The 21,446-nt window shown below is 39.4% G+C and overlaps 2 protein-coding genes across 3 annotated transcripts in view; one reads left to right on the top strand and one right to left on the bottom strand.

Annotated features, from left to right (window-relative positions):
* Positions 1-234: 234 nt before the first annotated feature.
* Positions 235-18,368, bottom strand: pusl1 (pseudouridine synthase like 1). Its single transcript, XM_041783984.1, has 9 exons — positions 18,238-18,368; positions 17,729-17,827; positions 17,578-17,638; positions 16,158-16,345; positions 10,073-10,222; positions 7,017-7,187; positions 2,236-2,290; positions 1,895-2,057; positions 235-369 (listed from the first exon to the last, which is right to left on the bottom strand). Exons 2-9 carry the CDS (start codon positions 17,782-17,784, stop codon positions 335-337), a joined length of 879 nt encoding a protein of 292 aa, XP_041639918.1. The 5' UTR covers positions 17,785-17,827; positions 18,238-18,368; the 3' UTR covers positions 235-334.
* A 746-nt stretch (positions 18,369-19,114) lies between these two features.
* Positions 19,115-21,446, top strand: part of LOC121507375 (arf-GAP with coiled-coil, ANK repeat and PH domain-containing protein 3-like) — a 73,603-nt gene continuing 71,271 nt past the window's right edge. For both annotated transcript variants that reach the window (XM_041783675.1, XM_041783674.1), the window contains exon 1: positions 19,115-19,293. In XM_041783675.1, the coding sequence (XP_041639609.1) occupies positions 19,247-19,293 (47 nt within the window). In that variant the 5' untranslated portion in view covers positions 19,115-19,246. The remainder of the gene's footprint in view (positions 19,294-21,446) is intronic.

Raw genomic sequence — 21,446 nt, 5'->3', positions numbered from 1 at the left:
ATGCTACCTTACAAGGCCTGAAGCAAGTCGTCTGTTGTAACCTGAAGGTCATGTAGACAATACTCGGTTCAAGATGTGTGGTATTCTGTAGCTGAGCTGCGTACATGGACAGTTATGTATTTGTAATATGTTGATTAAAGAACATGTAGATGTTCATCTGTATGAAGTAAGGCTCATTGAACAAGTGTGTGAAAACATTTCTTTAACACCAGACAAACTACACAGTGACAGTGATGCTGTCATGAGCTTTATTACAGTTCTTTTCAAAGAAGTTGGAATACAGCTTATAAACAGTTGAATGTTGAAATAATCCTGAGTTTCCACTGGAGATAATTTATCCCTCTGATGTTTGTTGGTGAAAATGAATATCTGAGGAGGCAAAGAAGATGTGATGAAACCAGATCTTTGTTGTTTGAATAACATGTTAATCTAAGTCTAATGATGTAAGAAAGCTGTTTCAATAGACAATTATTCTTATCTTAGCAAACAGGCTAAATTAATTTGATAGGCTAAATTAAGTATTTTTCAAACAGAATACCAGATGGGTAAATTTTACATATCAGATTATATCTACAAGCAACTGTTGTGGGGGAAAAGAAGTAATTCTAAGGAAACGTCGTCCAACTGACCATCTTTCAGACTCATCCTGAAACTTCTTGATGGCTTTACATACATTTCAGTTGGAAAAAGGTGTCACAAGGGTAGACAACCACAGGGTAACTCATGATTCAAATGCACATGCTGTACAATATTTAATATGATACTACATGATTCATGATACATGGCCCTTGGTAACAATAACAACTATATAGGAGATATGGAAAAAAACAGGATATTTTCATGGCCAGATCACAATCTCTATCAGAATGTTATCCTTTAAATTTTATGAGAAATTTAAAGTGACCAGAAAGAAACAGGTAATCCCCACATAGTTTCTTAAATGCACAAATACTGTGTTCTAAAGTCAAGCTTTTTTTTTTTCTTTTTTTTCTTGCTGGCAAAAACCTGTTGATTAATGCATGATAATGTGGCTTTTTTATAGTTGGCCCCATCAGGTAAGGGGATTCTGGAGAATATTTAAGCAACAGACATTTATCTCCCTGCACTCTGATCTATTTTATGGAACCAATTTCTTCATTTTCTGCACCGCTTCAAAATTATGATTTGTGTCCTCTTTAGTAATTTTAAATCTCTTTAGGTGTTTTTCAGGCATACTTTAACACAGTAGTTTTCATTTGAAAGCATGTAGATTATAAACAGAATTCCCTACAGCTGTAGTTTTGCTGATCATATGCAAGTTTGTATCACAATTACTTCAGCCTTGTTATAGACTGCCAAAACAAGCAAATATAAACACAACCCAGAATACGACAGCTCCATGTAGGTTAGTTAGAAAACTTCTTACATACTAAAACTTAAGATTCAGTTTCATTTGCAGCCATGAATAACTGCTGCGTCTAGAAGCAGAGGGGGGGAAGCAAGAAGTAATAGAGCCAATTTTAGGATAAAACAGCTTTAACAGACCGCCGATGCATTCTATTTCCTCACTGCGGTTGTCCCTTCATGCAACCCTACAACTGTAATTCATTCCTTGATGGCATGACTATCATATCTGATATTAAGAGCAAAAATTCCCCTTCAAAAGGTAAAGGGCAGGAAGAATGAACAATGATTGTGTCACACAAGTCATGTCGCAATCAAAATTTGTCCCATCCCTCAGGCCCACTTGGTTTACAAAAATAATCAAAGACTTTTGTCATTTGAACTTCTCTTCTTCCTCAAACACACTTCAACCATTTGAGTTGCTTACTATCAAAATTGCTTCAGCCATTTATTTGAAATGCTAGTTTGACATATTTACAAGAAAAAAGAAAAAAAAGTTAAACCTCCTCACCTGTTGCTTTGTAGTTGACCCTGGTGAGAAAGAGGCCATGGGCTGGAGCAACAAGTCCTTGTGGGTAAGCTAGAGTGTCCCGGGCCTCCAGTATTTCCTTCAGCTGGGACAGTGAGAGTCGTCTCTGACCTACCGCCACCAGGGCTCCTGCCATCCTTCGCACCTGGATGACCAAGCCAAAGCAACTTTAAGACCTGATATATCCCAAAAACTCTCCTATAATGCAGACTGTTAATCATCATCCATGTTCTTTTAGTTTCTACCAGCAGATGGCCCCAATTACAAACCCAGAACAATGCACACTCATATAGATATTAAAAGTGAAATTTAAGAGATCAAACCTGCTTGTAGAGAAAAGATCTGCTTGTAAAAGTAAGCTCCCAGAATTCTATTTCCCTGAAGGAAAAAAATGTATAAAAATGTTACATTAGCAGTTTTATTAAGACATCAATATACAGTCTCCAAATGTCAGCCTTTTTTATCTACAGATTTGGTAAAAGTGACCTTGAGGCACATTCCAAACATTTCTCATGAAATATTACAATAACTTTAGTCCTGAAGACTTAAATGTGCCATACTAAAAAAAAGGTTAAATATCCCTACAGGGTCTGAAGTGTCACATCTGAAGCAAAATAATACCTCAGAAAGCAGTCCGATGAAACACTGCCATACTCTTCACATAAGGATTACTACATAGGAAGAATGTAAATCTGAAAACCTACAAAAAATCCCTCCATGTTTGGAGAGTTATTTAGTAATATCGCCTAATAAAGTCCCTATTTAATATTTATTATACTCAGACACATTTGTCTTTTATCTTTTTCTTGTTGGGTGTTTTTATGCTTCCCCTGCTGTGCGCAGAGTTTGGGGCTGATGTGACATTCATGCGTGTGCCAGACATCAGATAACGACTGGGACTCTCCTCATGCACAGATTTGTTTAAATGTCACATGCTGAATAGGCAACTGCAGCTTGGGCCCAACAGGATTATGGGGAATGCCATAAAAATATGAATCTGTTTCTTTTGCTAGCTGACATTCAATTTTTACTCTCTCTGATGTTTTTTGTTTCCACATTTAAGTCACAGCAGCTTTTTTCTCTCTTTAAATCTGACTGTATATTTTGGGGAAGAAAGAATGAAAAGAGCAAACAGGCACATGGGAAGAATTGGGTCAAATGCAAATTTGACTCAGCGCTTGATGTCTGATTACATTTGACGTGTAAGGAGCGTGGAGGCAGATTTAGACAGCGGGGCTGTTAGCTCATAGACTCTGGTGAGGGATGGTATCTTTACATGAAGAGACCAAGGCTGTGTCTCATGTTGCCAAGTCACACATGTGCATCTGCTGTGTGCTATAATAGCGGAGAAGATGAGGACCAAAGCCAGCTCAAAGGTGACAGGTTTGTATCTCAGTTTCTCCTGTCTAGATGCACAAAACTATTTTAGGGAGCTGACAGACTGACTGAACAAAGCTAAAAGGGTTCAAAGATTCATCATTTGGTTTGTGAATAAATAAAAGCTCTAAGTATGTCCAAGTCTTCTTCAGAGCTAGAATGCTACGAAACTAGAGCCAAGCTAAACTCTATTTTTAAGTACATGTGGGCCAAAATGCTAACATGCTAATGTGATCGGTAACAATTTTAATAAGTCAATCGATTCATAATTACAGAAGAGTATAAGGGCACTGAAAAAAAAACTGAGATTAATTTTTTTTGTCACTAGTGAGAAAAAGTCAGAATTCTGAGTTTAAAGTCAGAATTCTGAATTTTTCCTAACAAAAAAAAACTTCTCAAAATGTTTTTTTCAGTTGCCCTAATACTCTTCCGTACATAATTAATTATATTATCTATGAGAAAAACCTATGCTAAAAGCAAACATAAGACTGCTAGCATCCTGATTGGGCTGTTATTGATTTTTTTATAAGCTATCTGGCAATGCAATTCTCTTCCTGACAAATTTCCCCTTTGACTAATATGATAAATATTCTTGTTACTGACAACAGTGGTGTGATATCTCAGCCAATTCTACTAACAATGTCAAAGCTTAAATGCTAACACCATCACAAAGAGTTACTGAAAGAACCATTAACATAGTTTAGGACAGTAATGCCCAAAGTGGGACCCCATGCAATAACAAAGGGGCCTCTGCATGAATAAATAAGAACATGTGCCAATCACATGGCTACCAAAGCACAGCAAATTTTGTGTGATGTGTTCTAGGACCAGAAGCTTACACCTGTTTCAAGGTATAAGGACTATGAGCATGTAGAGTCGAGACAGCCTGGCCCTGGGTATGAGAAATTTGAAAAAACAAGAAACCAAGTCCTGGAGACTGGAAGAAGAGGGACAAAGTTTAAGGTTTGTAAACAAAGGCTGGACCACAGCAACTAATGATCTGGCAGAAGGTCATCCCTGTTGGACAGAAGGGCCAGTGGAGAGCCAGAAACTGAGCATATACAGTGATGTGAAAAAGTATTTGCCCCTTCACTGATTTCTTACTTTTTGCAGAGTTGTCACACTTGCATGATTCAGACTATCAAACAATTTTTGATATCAGACAAATATAACCTAAGTAAATACAAAATGCAGTTTAAAAAGTTTCTTTCATTTCATAGCCCTCCGTGAAAAAGTAATTACCCCCTTAACCTAATAATTGGTTTTATAACCCATGGCAGCAATAACTGCAACCAAGCATTTTGTATCAGCTCTGGTTATCTTTGTCTCATGTTAAAATTTGTTTGACTATCAAAACATTTAAGTGTGACAAATATGCAAAAACATAAGAAATCAGTAAGGTGGGAAATACTTCCTCACAGATCTGTTAAAGGGCTTTGTGCTAAATGCTAAAACACTGCAGCTTCTATGCATGGGGCATTTGTGGCATCTGGTCTACCAAATGCGCTAATCTGGTGCTCAAACCATGGACTTCAAATGCCAAATGTAGCCTTCGTTACAGATCTCTAACCCTGATGATTACAGCTATTTTATGCACCATGTACACAGTGGTGAATGCAACATTGACTCTGACTAATGTTATCAGTCTGTCTGTATTCATATTGTGCACCATATTTTCAAGGTGAACAACTAATGCCAATTACAGAACCATTTGGCACACTGAGTGACCCCTGTGGGCCCATGCCTCAGCTTAAAATATATAATGTGCTCTGTGAATATTAACAGCAGAATTCAATTGATCCACAATAACAGGCTACTCTTTAGGGAATCAGAACTTTAATGATTGAAAAGCCTCTTTTACAAGGATGTTTAGCACTGGAATAATTATTTGAGGGGCAGAGTTTCTCAGATGGACACAATTCTCAAGAAACAAAGGATGAACATATTTACAGGTAATTTGAATACAGTTATATCTGGGTTCAGATCTTGGTCTGTTTGAGTTTTGGTCATTAAATATCTCCCTAATCACATCACTGAGTCTGTCTGACTGGAGCTTGGTAGTACGGGCAGAGTTTGCTGACTGAATGTAAATGATCCAAACTTTCAACATCTTCTTGAGCATCAGTTGATGCAAGACTAAGAAACACAGCTTTATCGTTACAGCCTGCGTACTTTGTTTATTCCCTCTGCTTTCAAATAATCTGCTCTCCTGTCATTTCTGTGTTACTGCCAACTCCTCTGTTGGCCTGCGGGGAAAGAAAACAATAATGCAACAGCCTGTCACTCTTGTCACCAACTTGTCAGATCTGTGTTTCACTCTGTGCATGTTTGTGTGTGTTCACGTTCAAGGGCAATGAGTTCAGAGGATCATGCTTGACTGAGCACTGAGGTCTTACAAAATTTGCACACTCATGAACAGTGGGATGAAAAAATGGAAAACCCAATTGTACCTGCAGATTCATTTAATAAAAATAATTTAATAAAAAGCAACAGCGGGCAGTGAGCTTATCGTGGGACAAAGAAATGTATTAGATCAGAGATTTTTTTATACATGCGCTTTAAAGTTTTGGTAGGTATATTTAATTAGAGCCGGAAATATCCAAGCTATTCATGCTGTTCCTCACTGTTTTCAGTGTAACTGGTTGGCCAAGCCAGCAGTTTCAGCTAAGGAGACATAAGTATTTATTTTCTATCATGGAACTGTTGGCAAAAATAAAATTAATTTCCCAAAATTTAAAACACTGAGGGACTAATGCACAACATTCTGGATATAAATGAAACAAAAATTAAGTATATCTTATGTAAACATATTCCACATTAATGACTTCCTAAACACAGAGGTTGGGTCTGACACCACATATGCAAGAAATCCTCAGATGTATACTAGATTACCCAGGATTTTTAAATTGGAAACGGCAATGCATTGATTTCAGAAGATCACCGTATTGCAGCTTTCATCCGAGCTCACCAGCCAGTAAACAAGCAGGGTAACCATACTGAGACAAACTGTGAATGCTATATGATTTTGGAATAACTATGTAGCCATTAAAAAAAATAATGTTTATTTTTGTTGAATTCTATTATAATGCAATATTCATGCTAGCTTGTTGCTAGCAAATTGGCAAATTGTTATGTCAAGTGATGCGGAGATGATGGGCTTTTAACTGTAGTGGTGCCTACTTACTGTTAGCATAGTGTGCAGTTATAAGTTAATGTATACTGTATGTTTGAGTATGTAATGGTAATCGTGTGCAGTTTCTGACACAGCAAGAGTGAAGTCAAATGTTATCTAGGGCTTACTGTTCTCAGCTCTGTGTTCACACTGACCTGATGATGCTTCCTTCAGCTTATTTATGCATCACTCAGAGAACTAAAAAAAAATTTCAGATGAATTAATCATTTTAGAGTCTTTGAATCACTGGTTTGTTTGATACCATTTACACCATCACATTTTTTGCCAACTCTTCCACTCTTAAGTGCATTATTCCCAGATGAGGCGTGCAGTTTGAAGTCACGAGGCAAAGTTATTGTCCTCCTAACTAACTAAAGTTAGCACAAAAGGTACGTTAATTTGTGTTTGGTAGATAATTTCTTTGTTGTAACAATGCTTCTTGGCAATAAACGTAACACCAGGTATACACTTTAGGTATATACTTTTGTTTTGAAGATTATATATATATACACATACAGACTGCCGGTCATATGATTGGTCCATCTGAGAACCTACCTGTGGTAGTGTGCTTGAGCGAAGGAGCCTCCTGGCTGAATGCTGACCACATCCAGTGTCTTCACAGGGTTTTTATAGGGCAGATCAGAGTTAACTGCTCTGAAGCTGCTGAAGTCATGAACCCCAACCAGCAGGGCTGCAGCTTCTCTAATAGCTCCAACATCCAGTTCCCTGATAAGAGACATTCTACTTTAATAAAGATAATCATCAACAATTTACTCTCTTTTAGCTCTGAGTATAAACAGATATCTTGATCTGAAGGCTTATTTTGATACTGTGACATGAACTTAAAGTGACCTCCCTCTCCAACAAGGTCAAACAGCTTGGATGTGGTGCACACATTAGCAGGAGATTTCAGGCATCCGTGTTCCCACTTTCAAAGTAGAATAATTTATTGGCTGCCTTATAATGTGAAATTATCTGATGCACAACGCCACGTGAGGGAGCAGAGCATGTCGCCGACCGGCTCATTTGAGGGAGAGAGTCTGAGTGTGAGTCTCATGCCTCTGTCACTGCTCAAATACGATCTGACAGAGAGCGCAGGAGAGGCAGGGATACAGCGAGCTGAGGACCTGAGGAGTGTGCTGCTTGACTCACTAAATTAAATGTTGAACATGAGAGACCTGAATGAAGATGTGGTAGAGCGCTGAAGGAATCTTAAAAGCTAATTCACTCTTGAGTTAACGTTTGTCATGTGTAAATTTTCATGCAAAACTGTCTCTTTATTAATGGAGACCGTTCCTGCTATCATTCTTTTATGGTTTTTGATGGGCATAGGTACCTAGAACATTCATTATCTTGGACATCCTCTCTGCCTTCACAAAACCTTTTTGTGTCTCGAACTCATGTGCACATGACATGCAGTGCTCTACATACACCTCGTTTAATGTACAAAACGATTCAGCTGCTGTTTTGTTCAATTTTAAAGTTAATGTGTTGCAGAACTTTTGAGTTAATCATTTTCCATCACCATAGCAAAAACTGTGCATTTCGGTCAGTAACTAGCAGAGAACTAAAGACGTCACTTACTGGAAACTTACAGCAGTTGTGCATTAATACCCAATCTTTCATATATAACATTCAGTGTGACTGTGAACCACATGGTTTTATCCTCATAAGCACAGTCTCATTATTCAACAGCCATACCTCGCAGCTCAGAGTAGCACTAATACATCATCACTAAGCTAAAAGTCAGTGAATTAATTCACCAGGGTCTATCTTAAAGTTGTGTTTTTTACTTATAATCATCGAAACTTCATCTCTTGATTAGGCATTGCTTAACAGAAAAACTCCTCTCAAACATCCATCCATCTTCTATACCACGTATCCTGATAGGGGTCATAGGGAGCTGGAGCCTATCCCAGCTGTCATTGGACGACAGGCAGGGTACACCCTGGACTGGTCACCAGTCAATCGCAGGGCTGACATATAGAGACAAACAAGCAGGAACACTCACACTCACAACTATGGGCAATTAAAAGTGATCATTTAACCTAATGAGCATGTCTTTGGAGGTGGGAGGAAGCTGGAGTACCTGGAGAGCATGCATGGGGAGAACACGCAAACTCTGCACAGAAAGGCCCTGACCAGGAAGCGAGCCAGGGATCATCTTGCTGTGAGGCAGCAGCGCTAACCACTGCACCGCCATGCAAAGCGTTCTTTTTCCTGTTGAAGCACCTCTAAACATCTTAAGGACTTTCCTTGAGTAAGAATTCATTCTTTTTTGTAAGATACTTTTATGGGTGTTTTACCTTTAGTTTGATAGGACAGATGAAGAGAAAAATGGTAGAGAGACTGGGGTAAGACTTGCACCAAACAATGAAAGAATCAGGATTCAACCCTAAAACCAATGCACTGAATACTCTAGCCTCTGTGTACAGGCTCACCCTCTACCAGCTCAGCTGAACTGGTTAAAAGGTTAACCAACAGCAACACCAGTGTATATTTTCAGCATTATAATGCTCTAAAGTTGTCAGGATACATGAATTCAAACTTTTATATGATACTAGTAACAATTAAACAATAATGATACTTTTTAATTCAGTGGTAACAATAGTAAAAGCCCAAGGCATCCAGAATTATTATCAGAAATTATTCCAACCTTATAATGCTCAAAGAAATATTTCATTCTATATTTTTTAAAAAGTGTGGTAACCTGAGATCAAATGTGTTTTGAGATCTTTCAATAATTTCTAAAACTCCTCTGTGAAACGATCAACATATTTCAAAACTTTCTTAAATATATCAGGCAGGGAGATTACCTTGCATAAATGCAAACTTGAGTTCAATATTAAAACGAACAGTCGCTGAGGTTCATATTTTTTGCAGTGGGAGAGACTGGGGGAGGGTGTGTGATGACGAGGGAGAGGCAGATCAAAGAGAGAGAGAGGCTGCTGAGGCAGAGACGCTCAGGGTTGGAGGGACGATATGGAGACTGGAAATGAGAGAGGGATAACCAAGCAGCAACATCAGATGGATACTAAAGAGAAGGAAGGAGAAATAGAAAGACGTGGAAAGAGGAGAGAAGTGTGGGAGTGGGAAAGAGAAGGAGATGGAGGAAAATAAATAAACACAGTCAGGTTAATGTGCGTGGGTGTTGTTCTGCTTGTGTATAAGCCCGCAGCTTATCTTGCCCTACTTTCTCCCAAAAAAAAACTAAAGCGCAGATGAATGCTCATATGAACACTCCCTGAAATGTGCTTCTTCACACTTCCTCCTTCCAATCACAGCAAAAGGCTAATCGCCATTTCATCAGTCTCTTCGTGTCCTCTCTCTCCCCTTTCTTTGTTTGTTGTTGGGATGTCAGCTCAAATAAAACACTTTTTGTCTGACTGGCCCTAATTTGCAGTTCCGGCATGGCACGTGTGGATTATTCATGTGTTTAACGTACCATTGTTTCTGCCAGGCTTGACGTGAGCTAACTGAGGGTGTGTCTGCATGTGTGTGCCTACTTGTTAGACTGAGCTCAGGTTTCATTCATCATGCACAAAACAAGATAGATATGGAGGATGAGGACAGATGGGTGAATGAAGGGTGTTTGAGATAGGAGCTCTCACAGGTTGTGCAGGTTCCAGCAGAGACTACGGTCTGTGAGGGGTAGCAGGGACTTGTGGGGGGCTCCAAGCGCTATCCGATAGACGTAGGTCCGAGACTGGGCATGGTAACGGGCGTGGAAATCACCAGGCACACGGTAGGCAAGGGTGACCCTGGCAAAGAGAGACAGATTAGATTATTTGTACTTTATTATCTCTAAGGAGAAATGGGCCTCAGATTTTTAAACTCAAATACTACTAGTACAAATTAAAAGATATTGATACCTTTTCCTATACCACAGCAACAAAAACACAAGTGCTACAAATATTGGGTAATTTCATGATTTTAATTTACAGAAATCCCAAGCCGCTAGAGTTTTACTAACATTTAGACATTTCTCTCTCTGTCACTCTCGTGGTGGCTTTTTGCAAAAAGTATAACAGTTTTTTTTTTTTTTTTAAGTTTTGTTAATTTTTCAATTAAGGATGTGCGAGGTTAAATCTGTTCATCAAAATAGCTGGCGCAAGCTTCGGTTAAACTATAACTACTCAACAGAACTGAAAAGAAGCCACGTATCAAAGCACGATATTAATCTGCAAAGAGGAACGAAGGCTGGCGGAGCTAGCTGCTGATGTTAGCCACACTGCACAGAGTAGATCAGGCTAATATGAAATCCGCTGGCACAATGAACGTGAGCAATTTGACAGTTTTGTAAGTATTTCTCCTCTTTAGACTTGTTGGTGAAACAAAGATTGTAAAGTTTTAAAACGTGGTGCCAAAAATTATCAAAGAATCTAAAATTCTAACAACCTTATTTGGCAATAATGCAAGACAAACAAATCTCAAACCATTTCATATAAACATAAAAACACAATGCAAAGGACTGACAACCATGAATACAATCAAGGAGAGCCCAGCACAAGTAGTTATAGAGCATATCAGAAAGAATACTTGTAGCTACTCAAGTCTGAAAAGCTAGAAATTGTAGCTTCGCTGAATATTTGCCACTACAAGTGTGCATTAATTTCTTCAAATAAGATATGATGAAAGCACATGTATTGAACACTTGTACTCAGACTGAATAAGTCCTGGTGTAAATCCTCTCTCTGTTTGCTAGAAGGAAAAGCTGTGTACAAGTCATTGTCCAAATCACCAACACTGTATTTTTTTCACATCCATTGCCCTTAGAAGGCTGCCAACCCCCCTGCTGGTAGAGTTTAAGAGGCTGAACTCTGAAGTGACTCCAGGCTAACACTGGGCACTGTGAGCACACTGAGACTGAGACAGCCGGGGATAGATCATACGGTGAACCTTATGCCATCAGACACAACTTTCTTTCATGATGAAATCAATGAGTGTGGGTTGATTTTCTGAGTGTGTATCGCCTCTTAAAGTTGACTGAAGAAGAGATCAAAATCCTTCACATGTAACTGAGTTTATTTATTGCGAAGCCTCAAGCGTGCTGTTCTGGGAAGTAATAATCAAAGACACACAGAGACAAAGAAATTATTGTGCATTTAAAACCCAAAAATGCTTAAGCTTAACCTGACATGCCAGATGGATTTGTTTCACACATCCATCTGGGAAAGCTTCAATAGGAAACGTTTGAGAAAAGGCAGAGGCTTTGAAAAAAACTTGGAGTGTGACTGGATGAATGTTCTGTCTGTCACATCTCTACAGGCCAATCAGAGCAACTAAACACATGAGGTGGCCGCTATCAAGCTGCACGTGTGCAGCTACTGAGGAATAACGTGAAACACGGCAACTATAGACATGTAAGTACTCGACTTTTGTCGTTTTTGAAAAGAAAACAACTCACCAATGTTCTTTGTTTTTCTTTTAACGAAAAAATGTCATCAAGTTCTGATAAAACTGGCGCTTTAGCAGCATCCAAGCTAATCTCTTCCCCCATAACTGCAACAGCTCTTGCTGTTGCCTGTTCATGTCACGACTCTGCTGCGCCTGAAAGTACTGCCCCTCGTTGCTGATTGGTCCTGTCACTTTCTAACCGGGCCCAAATGGTTCAGATGGGAGTTTTGCAAGATGGATTCGCCAGTGAAAAACAAGGAAACTGGCGTGTCCATCTGCTTTGGAAGGCTAGCTTAATCTCCTATTATCATTAATAAGTGATAAAGTGTGAATTGTGCAGCAATTAACCTTTTTTTTAAAAAATCTGGATGTGTGAAATAATTTAATCTTAACTTTTTTGGAAATATAATCTCATACTTGTTCAAACAAAAGCAAAATTATTTAACAGAAGATTCTGAAGCCTCCAAAATCAGTGCATGTAAGTATAAAAATGCAATGGATACAGTGCCGGGTTGGGTTTATATTTCAAAATAATAACAACCACTTAACATTTAAATTCAAATATAAAAGCATACATGTAGTTAAACACTACAATTTAAAGCATCAAACATGATGAAGTACTTGTTGGTAGAGGCACAGTAGTGTTTTGTCTATTGGTAAACACAAAAGGGTCAGCTTCTAGCATGATGTGTGTTTGTGAGCAAAATATTTTATAGGCTGTGATATACGAAATTTGAAATTGCAATTAATGGCCGTTTTTATTGCATGTTTAGATTTTTATCATATTTTGCATTTCAAAATTAATTCCTTTGAGTCCATATTGAATAAGTGAAGCAAATCACAGACCCTTGTTTTTAAGCAGACCAGAGTTTGAATGAGCTTTCATACCACTCCAAAGAATCGGACAGTTGGGGGAAATGGATGGGGGGTGAAGCGGACCAAACACCTCTGGTGTAAAACCTAAGAACACAGTGTTAAATGTAAACATTGACTGGGTGACTTAATTCTAAAGTGGCAGATGATATCAGATGGCACCTGCTCAGCCAATAGAAAAAGTCAGATGTAGTAGCCTGGTTTAACCTGCAGAGGGCAGACAATGCCATTTCTTACAAAAATGTAAGATTTAAAACTTTGTACTTAAATATTGAGAGTCAGATGTGAATTGCTGTTCTTTTAATGCGTTTATTGTTTAATTTGTACCGTCTTAAGTTAAGAGTACTTCACTTCCTGTTTGGAGAAAAACCTGCTTCATTTTGAAATAAATTAAGGAACTTCTACTGGGTAGCAACATTAGATTTACCATGGAAAAAAAGGAACTTCCAATGGATATCCAAAAAAAAAACATTTCAAGAAAATAGTACAGTTTACATCTTAGGGGTCAAAATAACATGCAAAAGGTGTTATAAATTTTTAATGCATTTATGCCCTAAATGTGTACAAATTTAAATTAGTAGAGGTATAAAGGTAAAATATGAGATTGCTGGTGAAGAGGGGAGACTATAAGGTTGCTGGTGCAGCATTTTCGTCCAAACTACAGTACATCTAAAAATCATCACACTTCACTTGGATCTTTAATTGGTTGGTTTCAAAATCATTCTTTACAAATTAAGAATTAATACATAGAGTAGAAATCAAGTCCATATGAACGCAAAAACAGATAAATCTGTTTAAAGCAATCTCTCATGCTAACGTCTGAGATGAGAGAACAAAGAGCTGCAGCCAACTGTGCCAGAGTGATTGTGATTGTGACCACAATAAACCATGAAAACACCTATTATATACACCCTATGCCTTCACTGGTTATTTATGTGTACATTATTAAAGCAGGATGAAGTGTGGTAGGGCGATAACAATAAAAACAAAAATGATAATTAAATCCAACATTGCTTTTATGTGCACCCTTCTTTCTTACACAGCTGTGCATGAACAGTCTATCCGTGTTTATGTGTGTGTCAGTGCACAGTCAGAGAAACTAGGTTATGTTTCCAGGGGAGGAGATTGGGTGTGACACGTGGCAGAGGAAACCCTTGCGTCTGCCTTCAGCGCCTGCTACAATGTGAAGTGACAGTCTTTGCTTGGCTCCCAAAACACACACACACACACACACACACACACACACACACACACACATAAAATTTTCATAAGCAGAGTACAAAGCTTGGCCTCACACATTTGGGAACTGGGGCATTGTTTAGCATGGCACCATTTTGCTACTCAGCACTTTCCCCTTATGGGAAAAGGTCCATTCAGTTTTAGCTAATTGAGGCCCTTGTCTATGGCAGCACTGACCCTCCAACTAAAGAGATACTCATACACTGCACAGTCTGTCTTCTTTTAGCAAAATAATTTAGGAGGCAGCAGACCAGAGAGGAGAGCCAGGATTCATCTCCTGTTTTGCCTCCACCCCCCCTTTATTTACAATTTGAAAAGATTGTCATTTCTACCAAAGTGTCCACCTAATGAACAAATGTAAAAGTATTATTTATGGTCAAATCTGACCATGGAAAGTTTGTGTGAACATTGAAATGGCTGCATATTTTGGCAGTGCAATTAAAAGGAAGGCTTTATAACTTTTAACACTGCTGAGAACAAAAATTCTGTTTATACCACCCATTTCCTGTTTGGTTTAGCATACTAATCAAGGTGGTAATTTCCATTTAGCTAGATGAATGTATCAGCCTGTGTGTGTATGTGTAGTAATGGGTGCTATAGACCTGAAAACGGAGCAAGGATAATCCTTTCTAACCTTCCCTCTGCAGGTTTGGGGATTAGCAGGATGCTGGGAGCTTCCCATTCCTCTCCCTGCTTTTTTTCTGTGCGTCTCCCTCACGGCTCGCTCTGTTTCTCACTCTCACACCTCCAGCTTCATTCAGATGGGCTATATCTGTATCGGCCTCTCTGCAACCTTTCTCATGGACTGGTTTTCCCTTGCTCTGAGTTCCCTCTGTCCTCAGTTTACTCATTCTCTGTTTAATTTGAAACAAGTAAAAATCTCAACAAATCTCATGCTAGTTGCATTTAACTGCTCATCACGTGACATTTCCTGATAGTTGCAAATGTAAACAATTAAAGCAGATGTAAGTTTAAGTTATAGCAACACAGATTGAATGTATTGCAATATTTATTAAAGCCGCCATATCCTAATACAATGCTTGCATTGTCAAAAATTCACATATGTTTTGGATTATTATTCATTTATTTTGTTTTTTTGTGTCGTGTCTAAGCCTGCTATGCACTGTGCTGTTTTGGGCTGTCCCAGATGAAAAATGACCAATATCTTTGTTCGTGGCTCTAAAAGGTAGTCCTACATCACACTGTGAAACAGGTTGAAAAACAGCAGTTGTCATGGTCTTTTGAAAAAAGAAAGCCAAGGATAAAATTCTGACAGTCAGAAATTCAGAATGACCATCTCACAATGTGACTGATGCTACGACCTGTGTCAATGAACCAACCTATTAACCTTGCAAAGCTGGATTTGCCCGTTTCCGTGTTTCTCTATGGTTTCTCACTGGCGAATCCATCTTGCAAAGCTCCCATATGAACCGTTTGGGCCATGTTAGAAAGTGACAGGACTAATCAGCGTCGAGGGGCAGTACTTTCGGGCACAGCAGAGTTGTGACGTATGCAAACAGCGAGAAGAGGCCGGTGCAATTATGGTGGAAGACATTAGCGTGGATGCTGCTAAAGCGTAAGTTTTATCAGAACTTGATAACATTTCTTTGTTAAAAGAAGAAAAAAGAAAAGCATTGAGTTGTTTTCTTTTCAAAAATGACAAAAGTCGTGAACTGACATGTCTACAGTTGCCATGGTTCCCGTTATGCAGCTCTATGGAGTTTACTCCTCAGTTTGGGGCTGCAACGTGGGGGATTTGAGCAAATTTGCTACACTTTTCTTCTCCCTCTTGTATACATTCTGAATGAAAAGCTGTTTTATTTAGCTATCAAAATGGTGTAAAATACTCTTCTTTTTTTACATTATACTAAAATAAATCTAGCGGATTGAAACATGGTTGGTAGATGAGTTCATTGTGGTTATTGTCATGATTAATAAACATAGCAAACACAGCAGACTGAACTCAAAGATGCCTCCTGGCATTGTTTTGTGTAAAGTTAGATGCCATGTGCTGCTGAGCATCAAATCTTCAGACAAATGGTTATGATTGTGCATATGAAAACTTGTTTATTATATAAACCCAGTGTAATTGCTATACCACAACAAAAAAAAAGCCAAGAGTTCACTGCTAATGTATTTTTACTTGAAATCTTATCAGAAGTTTTTAGAGATTTCACACAGACTTACTTGATGTCCTCTGACCCTAGGTGGAAATTAAGAGCCTCAACAAGAATATCTTCGGAAAATGGTGGTTTATCATTCTTGCGCTGGAGGTCGAAGTGAGCTGAGTTACAGAGAGCATGGACGCCTGTGTCAGTGCGGCTGGAGATTGTCAGAGCCACTGGGTTGAACGGGTTCAGTCTCCTTATTGCACCCTGGACACAAACACAGAGAAAACAGAAGCCCAAAGGCAATGGGTTGTAAAAAAAATTGGAAAACAACTTCTAAAGACAAATTGGCTATAACAAAACAGAAAGCAAACGGATATCAGATAGAGCTGTACGTGTGATAAATGAAGTGAGGCATTCCCTCTTTTACAGCAGAGTATGCTCTGACCCTCCCGCCGAAACAGTTCTCTCTTTAATTTAAAAGAGGAGCAAAGAGAGCCATAGCATGTGCTCACCCAAATTCAGGTTAGTTTAAAATGAGAGAGCTAAAGACAATGATAAAAAAGGCTAACAAAAAAACGTAAAACTACCTCAGTCATATCAAAACTCTTTGGTTTTAGGAGTCAGGTCAAAGATAATAAAGAATAACTAACAGAATTTGTTAACACAGTTATGGCTGCCCCTCAGGCAATTGGGCAGAGTTTTTAGATGTGTTTTATATGTGTTTAGTTGTGTGCTGGGGTTCTTTTGCTCATGTTTCTAGTGGATCGTTGTTGTATGTGGTGTGAGACACATTTTGCACCATGGGTGAGGTTATCCACTGGGTAAGAATTGCCACCTGTGGGGCACAGTTGGCCTAGTGGTTTAAGGCGCAGCCCATGTACACGGGCGGGCCATGTCCACGTCTCGTCCCTGTTTCTGACTCTATCCACTGTCCTCTTCTGTCAAATAAATGCATAAAAAGCTCAAAATAAATCTTTGAAAAAAAGAAAAAAAGAATTGCCACCCGTGACTCTAGGTGTTCGCATAATGCATCAACATGCATTGTCTTACTATGACGTTGATTCCCTACTTTGTTCTTGAAAGAGGAGACACTTTGCCACACTTTTTTTTAAGAGTCACTACAGCTGGCATACTGTAAAATATTTCACAGTTTCAAAATGTACAGCTGAACTTTATGAAGTGTGGAACAATATGGGCAGTTTTAAGTGACATGAAACACCTGGTTGAAGCTATATTCTGTTGTTGTTCTTGCCAGTAAGGAAAGATGGTATTTTACTGCACAACGCCTTGCCTACTCAGTACTTAAAATATACTTTGGATCAAATACTTTTTACTTTTACTTGATAGACCAGTATCTTTACTTCACTTAAGTACATTTTAGCCAAAATAACTGTACTTTTACTTGAGCACAATAGTCGTGTACCCTTTCCATCTCTGTTGATAACAGAAGTATACAACAATTTTAGCACTTAAAGAAACACATCAGTGACACTTACCTCTAAGTAGTCCTGGACTCCTTTTCCAAGCAGCTGATGTGGAGGTACTTTTGCAGCGCCGCTGCATAAAATAACATAAAAACAACACCTTAGTGATGCTGTCAGTAACACTTCCTCAAATGCATCAGGGTGTCTTGGAGTTTCGACTCACCAGTATTTTGTTCCAATGTACTGAAAAAAGATGAGATAACGTGCCGTGTTTTGCATGGTCCCTCTGATGGCATTTGACTCTTCGCGATCATGTTTTTGTCTATAAGAGGACAGGTTTGCAAAATAATAAACCCTCTGAATGCATCATTTTGACGCGCAAAAGGAATCCTGGGACAGTAAAGTATTCTTGATTTATAAGGACTCAAACAGAGACAGACTGGATGACACGGACCGGATTTCTAAGCACGCTCGTGACTCTTACTTGTAGTCCGGAAGTACAGAGATGCTGTTGAAGCGTGCTAGTAAATTGGTTTCGCTCGAATCGGTATTTTATTCTTAATATTAACTCCGTAGAAGAAACTACAAGGCGGCCCCGTGACAAAATACTTAATATTGTGTTAGAAGCCAGGTGACACATGGACTTCTCTTAAACATCTTCGGCAACAAGCCTTTTTAACATGCCTTCTAAATAAGTTATTTTCGTTAAACCCATGACAACAAACTACTCACATAGTAATTCATGTCTATGAGAAACGGTTTCTTTGTGAAGCTCTGAACAAGGATTTTCCGTAGGTTGTAGAAGTGTTGCTCCGTCGGTCGCTAGCTGATGATGTCATGAATCATAGGGGGGGTGTGTGTCGTCGTCCTCTGACCAGCCGCAGAGCCGCTCAGTTGAAAGTCATTGAAAACAGAGAGCATAGAGAAAGAGGAGATGGGTCAGGGACAAGGGCGTTAAAGGTGTTCAACAGTGGCAACTGACCTGCATGAGAAAGGGAAACACAAACGTTAATAGTTGTCGATAACTATCTTATTGTTTTTGCGCAGGGCTTGTTACCTCGATTAAAGAAAAAAAAACTGATTGGTGCCATACAGATTTCTCAAATGCATTTTCAAGGCTCAAAATTACAGGGTTGTATGTTTTATCATTTCAACTATTTTTTTCCAAATTGACTTTTGAGATACCAACTTTTTTTTATAGGTGGAGGGGGTAGCTCACAATTAAAATCATTTTAAGCAATCAGCTTGGATTACTTTTTTTTCAACTGTGACTGAACAATTTCATAGATAATGTGAATAATGTGGTGAAGGTTAAAGTTAAATACATTCTATGAATGGTTGGTTGTCGTTAAGAAAATAAAAAATGCATTTTAGGAGAGGAACATAGTAACTGGAACTGCACTACTTTCTTGTTAGCTTATGTGGTCAAACTTGAGTTTGGCTCTTCTGTCCTCCTGCAGTGTTACCGCAGGTTGTAACTAGTGGACGCTCTTCTCTCTTGTTACTGTCTCCACAGTGCAGCTACGCCTCTTGCCTGTGTCGGCAGCAGTGGCAGCAGCGTAGTAGTAATCCGCCTGCCGCGCACTCAGCTTGCATTTTGTGTCACGGTGCCACCGGGAGAGGGGCGACAGACTGCTGCGCGTCAGGGGATACCAGTCACCATCCACACGGTTCGAGCGACATCCCATCGCGGGCAATGACATCAACAGACTGAAGTGGGAATACACGAGAAAACGCAAAAATGACGGTGGACTTTGAAGAATGTATAAAGGATTCACCCCGATTCAGGTAAGGCTGCTCCTAACAGCGGTGCGCAAAAATGGCACACCTTCTTTTACGCATGATTTTTTTTGGACGGGGACAGAGCGTTACGCTCGTGCTTAATGAGTGGTGGCATCAACAGGGTGAATACAAGATGTCGTGCCTAATATCTCATACGTTCAGCAACAGAGGGTCTTATTTAATCATGCTTTGGTCTGTTTTTCCGGGTCGGAACAAATCTTCAATTACATTAATTGGATTTTTTTTTTCATATTTGGCTTGTTTTTAAAATCTATTCGGTTTACGATGCACGCACTGGAAGACATTTGTGTGTCAGTGTTTCACATGAAATTGTCTTATTTTTTTAAATGTGGGTTGTGACGTTAGCTTAGTGCATTTGAGAGGAGGGACACTCGTTGCCACGCACAGTGAGGATCCATTTTGCTTGAGTATAAAAATGTGGATGATGTTCAGCCTTGATGTCATGCTTTAAAACAACCACTGATGTGCATTCAGTTAAAGGGAAGCATTCCTGTTAATGTGGCACTAGGAAAGTAAAGAGCTTAAAGTGAACATGTGAGTGATAAAGGGATGCAGGATGGCAAACAGCTTGGGTGCATTCTGTTTTCACAGAGGAGGCCCTGCAGTAAGTGTGGTAGGAGGCAGGAGAGTAGATGTCCTTGCAGCAGCAGCTTTGGTTTGGTTGGCAAATAGGCAGCAGGGAGAGGAGTACGCTCACTCTCTCTGCAGGGATGGAGCTCATATCCAGGGCACAAATCCAGCTGTTCAGCCTCTTAGAGGTCGAAGCCACTTTCAGTCCACGTGCCAGTCTGGCTGAACTCCTTTGGGAAACTGTCTGAGGAGATTCACCGGCATGTAGGCCAGGGATGCCCAGTTAACTTTGCCTGACTGGATTCTGAGCAGAATGCTGGCTTTTAAGTGTTTCTGTTTCTGCAGATCAGCATCTGCTGCCTGTTTGCTCTCTGTTCTCTCTGTTTGTCATTTTGTTGCTTCCTTCTCCTTCTTCCTCTCTCTGACACAACTTCTCTTGTTTGTTAAATGCTGCGTGACTAACAGAAAGTTTGTGAGTTAAATGAACAACACCCAGGGATGAAAGACGAGGACCGAGGGAGACAGGCGCTCAGTTAGCTGATCAGTGATGGACGGTCTGGACGGAAGGTCACAGGAAAAGGCATTTTTTCTTTTCCTGCCTAGTTCACTTTCTCATGGTCTTATGGAGACTGCCATGTGGAAAATCTCAGCACTGACAAAGGGAACTGATGTTTCCTGAGGTTTACAAGCAGTGGGGAAAATATAATGTGAAATATTGTGATCATAATGAGAGCGATGGAAGAATTTCTAACATACAGATGTGATGCTGCCACAGCAATTAGACAATGAAAAGTAGTCACTAGTTTCCATTGAAGTAAACTCATGTGCACTGTTGCTTTCAAACAGAAGTCTTCTCCTGGTTTGGATTATTTATATACTGACTATTATCATCAAATGAGATACTTGAAACTTCCTGATTAATTACTTTGACTTTGCATTTCTTATCAATTACCTAGCTTCAGCTGCACAAAACAGGAAAGCTAAAGTGGTGGCAGTCACAGGAACGACAGTGACAGTCATTTAAGGTCACTGTTAACCCTCTTAAAGTGTCTATCTCATTCTGGGATGCTTCATATCAATATAAGACCTTCTGCAAACTCTAGCTCATATAATCTTATTTTCCCAAACAAGTCACTGCACACTGTTTGCTGGAGTTGTAATAACTTCTATCTTAACACATCCAGTTATCACATGTGCAAATTTTCCAGTGTGTCAGAGTGACTGGATTCCCAGTTGTCTTTATTCACCGTGTTGTGTCATACTGGAAGAAATACCTTCTCACACATGCTGCTAAAACAGGTCACACACACCCTCTCCCTGCAGGTCCAGACCTGTACCCATCCTGTGTGCCCGTACGCACCATTGTTTGAGCATGAAAGAATTCTTAAGATATGCCCGAGTATCTTTTAACCCACACCTCTGTGTTCAGTGTGCTGTATATAACCTCTTTCTTTCCTCCACTGCCCTGCCTTTGATCCAACTGCTGCAGTCATTTATTCTGTAACAAAACCTGGAACAATGCATGTGCACCTGCCTGTAGTTGTTGCTCCTGATTGGGTGTAATCTGA

This window comes from Cheilinus undulatus, linkage group 3, assembly GCF_018320785.1.
Source record: "Cheilinus undulatus linkage group 3, ASM1832078v1, whole genome shotgun sequence".
Classification (NCBI taxonomy): Eukaryota; Metazoa; Chordata; class Actinopteri; order Labriformes; family Labridae; genus Cheilinus; species Cheilinus undulatus.
Note: the sequence above shows the minus strand (reverse complement) of the source record. Positions and strands in the feature narration are given on the sequence as shown.